General features: G+C 37.4%; 1 protein-coding gene across 1 annotated transcript in view; it reads left to right on the forward strand.

The window, feature by feature from the left end:
- Positions 1 to 5,276, forward strand: part of col4a5 (collagen, type IV, alpha 5 (Alport syndrome)) — a 53,355-nt gene extending 48,079 nt beyond the window's left edge. The window contains exons 43-49 of the mRNA XM_042512581.2: positions 151 to 279; positions 1,127 to 1,225; positions 1,315 to 1,527; positions 2,211 to 2,388; positions 2,473 to 2,587; positions 2,737 to 2,909; positions 3,845 to 5,276. Of these exons, the coding sequence (XP_042368515.1) occupies positions 151 to 279; positions 1,127 to 1,225; positions 1,315 to 1,527; positions 2,211 to 2,388; positions 2,473 to 2,587; positions 2,737 to 2,909; positions 3,845 to 3,926 (989 nt within the window). The 3' untranslated portion in view covers positions 3,927 to 5,276. The remainder of the gene's footprint in view (positions 1 to 150; positions 280 to 1,126; positions 1,226 to 1,314; positions 1,528 to 2,210; positions 2,389 to 2,472; positions 2,588 to 2,736; positions 2,910 to 3,844) is intronic.
- Positions 5,277 to 6,214: the final 938 nt, after the last annotated feature.

Consider the following 6,214-nt stretch of genomic DNA (forward strand, 5'->3'; position numbering starts at 1 on the left):
TTGCCTCTTTAGTTACAGTGAAAAGTGTCAGTAATAAATACGGACATTTTACTAAAATTCTATATATTTCAACACTAAATGTTTAGTTTAAATGACTTGTCAGACATAAATTCAAAACAGTTCTTTCCTATGGTATCATTTGACCTTTAGGCCCTCCCGGTGACCCCGGTGTACCTCCGGCTCCTATTGTGGTGAAGGGAGAACGTGGACCCCCTGGTCCTCAGGGTCTGCCTGGTGGTCGGGGACTGCCTGGCTCTCCTGGGCGTGATGGACTTCCAGGTGAGTGAATGTGGACTCTATGGGATCTTATGAAAGCCACGGGACAGTCAGATATGAGAAATTACAGAAACAGGTAGTCGTGACAGGATTTTACAAACTAATGATTCAGTTTGACTTTTGACTTTTGACGATTTGTGATTTCAACATTTATTTTAGCACTGACCATGCGGTCTCAAAAGTGCAGCTCAGGTGGCCAGGAGGCTATGCTGTGTCTATGCTGTACACAAAAAGGTGGAGATAATACTGGATGAATAGTTGATGCTGCTTTTGTTTTATTTCTAAAGCTGATGTTGAAACACCAATTCCTCAGTTACATTTTAATTTTATCATTATTTTTTGCAAAAACTGACAGCTTTCAAAAGGGGGAGCCCTTCCTTTAATAAGAACACAGACAGCAGAAGAAATCACTTTTTAAAACAATTTTCATGTCTGTTTTAGTAATAATAATAAAAATAATGGTAATTCAGTGACATTCTTCTGTTTTAAAAGTATTTTTTAATGTATTTTCCGATTTTCATCTTTACTACTGTGTATACTCATAATAATCACAAAAAAGTTTGTAGCATTACATCTAATCTTTAGTACAAATAATAAAGGTCAAGGTCAAGGTTTGTTGTCATTGTTGTCCATGTGTCCCACATGGTAGATAAATGAAGAAGACAGAATAATTCGATTTTATTAAATAAATATATTAATATAAATTAAATAATTTTAATTTCAGTAATTAAAATGAAAACTTTTATTGGTGAATTTTTATCTAACCTTTAAAGATTTCAAGTTATTTTAGCACCAGAGATGGTTTGCTTATTTAACACAGAGTACTCTTTTCATCTCTCCCTGCTCTCAGGTTCGGCTGGTGAGCCTGGAGATTCTGGTCTGGAGGGTCCTCCTGGTTTCAGTGGTCCACCTGGCAGGAAGGGAGACGGCGGACCCGCTGGTCAGCCTGGTGAGTAACTTAAGCATTTTTTTTTTCTTCCATCCAGTGGTTGAAATTACCATCTTGACTGAAGTTGTATGTCTTTCCCCTGATTTCAGGTCAGCGTGGCTACCCCGGTCCCCCTGGTTCAGACGGTCCACAGGGTCTTCCCGGTCCTCCAGGTTCAGTCTCTGCAGCTCATGGCTTCCTCATCACTCGACACAGCCAAGGACAGGAGGTGCCCTACTGTCCTGAAGGAACTAACCTCATCTACGACGGCTACTCCCTGCTGTACGTGCAGGGCAACGAGAGAGCGCACGGACAGGATCTTGGTGCGAAAGAGTTTCTGTTTTATTAAGCTTTCAAAATCTTATTTTACAGGATTACTGCTCATCCTTAAAAAGTCTTAAAATGCACTGAATTAGTGAATCTAAAAATAAGGCCTTAATTGGTATTAAAATGTCTTAAATCAACCTTTCAAAAGTCTTAAAATGACATGGGAAGTTGAACTTTTTTCTTTTTTCTGACATTGCTTTGTAAAATCTCAGAATTATTGGTCAAATATTTTTTTATTTTTATAATTTTTTTTTAAGAATTTACCAAATCCCTCTTCTTAAGCTCTTCATAATGGGATTTAAAGAAGAGGGATCCCACACACATAATGAGAAACAAAATCTGTAATGAAACTCACCAATAAATGCTTGGTATTTCTCAACTCTAACCAGACCTAACATATTCCCTGGACCAAAAATTCAATGTTTTATGTTATAATTAATTAACATTAACATTTGGACAAAAGTACTCTAATTCTAGGTAAAAAATGTTGGTTCATTATTCATGTTTGTCTTTAGTTTAGTTTAGTTTTTTCCAGTTTTGGTTTTTGTAAAACTGATCTTAAATTTCATCCTGAGCATTTAAAAAAAGTCTTTAAAAGTATTCCTTTTAATTTGCCTTAAGCTCTAGGACCCCTGACGCTATCATTGCGTTTTTTGACCCTCTTCTTCCTCTGTTCCAGGCACGGCCGGCAGCTGTCTGCGCAGGTTCAGCACCATGCCTTTCATGTTCTGCAACATCAACAACGTCTGCAACTTCGCCTCCCGAAACGACTACTCCTACTGGCTGTCCACACCTGAGCCCATGCCCATGTCCATGGCGCCCATCACTGGAGAGAACATCAAGCCTTACATCAGCAGGTAGGGATGCAGAGAGAGGGGGAAGACGAAGGAGATGATTAAAGGGAAGTTGCAAGGTGTTTGATTTGACATTTCTGCGTGTAGGTGTGCAGTGTGTGAAGCTCCAGCCATGGTGATTGCAGTCCACAGTCAGACCATCCAGATTCCCACTTGCCCTTCGAATTGGGAAGCTCTGTGGATAGGATACTCCTTCATGATGGTAGGACGTAACAAACACACACACACACAGTTTGCACTCATTACTATTGTTTACAAAATGCCCCTTAAAATGACAGTAAAAATCACAGCTACATTTTTTGCCCAATACTAAAATATAAAAATAAAATAACGTCTTCCTGTCTTCTCCAGCACACCAGCGCGGGTGCAGAGGGCTCCGGTCAGGCCCTGGCCTCCCCCGGCTCCTGCCTGGAGGAGTTCCGCAGCGCCCCCTTCATAGAGTGCCACGGCAGAGGGACGTGCAACTACTACGGCAACTCCTACAGCTTCTGGCTGGCCACGGTGGAACCGTCTGAGATGTTCAGGTACGGATGCAAGTGATTATTATGTGACAAATGATTAAACAACCTGTGAGTGAATTGCTCTTTAGCAGGGAGCCCATACTGATCTTTTATGATTTGTGGGGTTTGTCAGGAGGACAAAGACGCAAAAGAAATTTGATATTTAGACAGATGGTTTATGTTAAATAATACTTTTTACCGCTGCACTTGAACCATAATGTCATTGTAAAAGGAGCAGATTTGTTTAGTCTGTCCCCAAGCATCACTGCCAAAAACACACAACATGCAATAACTTGCTGTTGATATTAATATTGTAGAGTGAAAAAATATTAATATCATTATTGTCAGACTGGATTGACAAACGTAGCCTAATCAGAGCCTGGAGTTTTTTACATATCTTTTTGTACATTTTGATATTTTTAGTGTTGTTTTTTTTAACTGCAAGACAGATATGTATTTGTCAATATTCTACACTGTACACACTACAAAAGCTAAAATCTGCCAATATATGGACTTGGTTGATTTCTTTGTCTGGCTTGAGCAGCCAATGTGAAATCCTAATATCTAAATAAGGTTAATAGTTTTAATAGTTTGCTTAAAAATGCTTAAAAAATGCTAAAAATGTATTTATATGTTTATATGTGAATGTTTTCAGACCAAAATTGTCCAGGACTGTATCTCATTTGAAAAAAAACATTGAAAATATTAATAAGATATTAATTAATTATTAATAAGAAGCCTAACAGAAAAATAAAATCAGGACAAGAATCAGAAAATGTTCGTGCTCGAGGCCCATTGTGTTTTAAATGTTGGAAATCTCATTTCGAAAAAAAAAACAAAAAACATGCAATGTCACTGTTAACAAACCAGGAAGTTTCACATGATTTGTTGTCTCTCAAAATAATAGAATTATATTGACATATATTCATCTTTCTATCTTAACCCCTCCGCCCTTACAGGAAGCCCCAGTCGGAGACTCTCAAGGCGGGTAACCTACGGACGCGCGTCAGCCGTTGCGTGGTCTGCATGAAGAGGACGTAACGGCACACAGCAACATTACCGGGGACGCACAATCAATAACATGATTGAATGATGGGGGACAAGTAGGTGGGGCGGTGGTCACAGTGACGGATAGGCCGTCACCTGACGACAAGGTGGAATTCCAATGGTGCATTGTCTTCCAGAAAAAACTTACAACTTAAACAATGGTGCTACTGTGCGACACAGCTTAAAAAAAAAAAAAAAAAAAAGAAAAAAAAACTGACGTAAATAAATCTTACATTTATTCTTTTTTTCTCTTAAGAAGTACCTCAAAATGAAAGCAGAAAAATATCCACTAAATGGTGCCATGATGGATGTGTGACAACAAAAGTGCATATTTCATTCTTTTCCCTTTTCTTTTTTTTTTTTTTTTTAAAAAAAAGTCAATTTTGACGTTGGTGCAACAAAAATGTGATACTCTATATCCATTTCTTAACAGAACTGCTCTTTTTTTTCTATTTTTTTTTTTTTTTTGGCCTTATTGATGAGGAGTGGATGGTCTCCACGGTTACCAAATCGGCACTTTGACTTCGGAACATCCAAGATAAGAGATGCACTGACGATGAGCTTTCCTTAGTGAGACTGCCTTTTTTTATTACTAGCTTTTTATTCACTCTTTCCTTTTCTCTCTCTTTTCCTCCCTCTCTCTCTCTATCTGTCATTTTTCTGTCGTTTTAACGTTACATTTGGTGGTACTAACCCTGCTGTAGCCCGCCTTCTAACCATCAGCCTACACCTTCTTTCTCTTACTTTTTTTTGTAAGTAATAAAATGTGTATATTGTGTAAAACACCTTTTGTTTTTAGTGTATTAGGTCCTGAATCGGTACCAGCTGTTTGTTGTAAGACAATTTTTTCCAGGTTCTTTTTAGCTCACACACTCACGCATGCACACACATACACACAAACACACACACACACACACGTTCAGTACATTGCTCACTGACGCACATCGACTCAGATATTGTACAAAGTAAGGCTTTTATGAATGAAACAGTATTTTATATATAATAAATATATATTTGAAAAAAGAGGATAAAAGGTATATAGACTTTATTCGGCTGTGGGGAGATTGTTCGCTGTTTTCAAACACAAACAGAGGTCAGGCATTTCACTGAAAAATAAAGCCAACTACTGAGCACAAACAGAGCCATTTTCCCTTCAACATAACAGTCTTGTATGATATTAACGATGCCAATCGCTTAAACCTTTCGTATTCAAGTTGTAGAATTGATAAATGTTGAACTGAAATAAAGGGGATTTGCTTTTAGCTAGTCTAATGATTGGGGAATGTTACAGATATTTGTGCAAAAAAAGGATTTGAATTAAATCTTGGCTCCTTGATTAGAAAACCTCGATATTTGTTTTGTGTTCTTTAACATTTCCAGGTGCTGGGCTTTGCTTGTAAAAAGAGGGCCTCAGGTTTTGGGGTCTATTTTGCACCCAAAATGTTCAAATCCACTTTCACTGGCTTGAATTTTTATCCAAAATTGGTCAAAGTGTTCACACTTGACGCTGTTGAAACACAGATGAAAGTGTCTGTACATTTCTTGTATCTCATCAGGTGTGCAGACTCCTGATGTACTGAAAGTCTACAAGAGCTGTTCTAGGGGGTGGGGTGGGTGGGGATTTTTTTTCCTGTGATTTTATTGTTATTTTTATTTTTTCAAAACTGCTATTATGAATTCTAATTATGTCAACCTGGGGTGCGATAAAAAGATGTGTATTTGTTTTTTTTTTTCTTTTTTTTTTGTTTATTTTTCATGTTATGTTATCCAGAAGTTGTTATAAACTTTTAAGACTGAAATAAATACTATGTCCAAAGTTGTGTGTTCTGAAAATGTATGATTGTCACCAACAGAGAAAAGTAGAGTCTCTTACAGTAGAGAAGCAGCTTCATAATCATTTTAGGCTAAGGTTGTTATTCCATCATTATTTCCAGTATAAATATTTCAGAAAAAGTTTGAATTTCAGTCTAAACTAAGGTTCAGGCCCCACAAGAGATAAGTAAATAAGTGAGAAATAACGTTTTTGGATAGTATGACCCCTGTTGGTCTAAAACTGTAAATTAAACCCTGTGAGAAGTTTATAAAGGCAACATTTTTTTTTTTTTTTACAAAATTTAAGGATAATCAGCAAAATAACCTGCAAATGACTGCATGTTACCATCCTCTATTATTATGTGAATTTTCGGAGAAGGGCGCATCAAGATAAACAGTAGGTGGCACTAACTCTCCAGGTGGATTCTAACAAACCATCGAAGAAGAAGAAGACATCCAGGTAACGTAAA

Source organism: Plectropomus leopardus, chromosome 23, assembly GCF_026936395.1.
Source record: "Plectropomus leopardus strain MGB_pleo_1.0 chromosome 23, ASM2693639v1, whole genome shotgun sequence".
In the NCBI taxonomy this organism is placed as follows: domain Eukaryota; kingdom Metazoa; phylum Chordata; class Actinopteri; order Perciformes; family Serranidae; genus Plectropomus; species Plectropomus leopardus.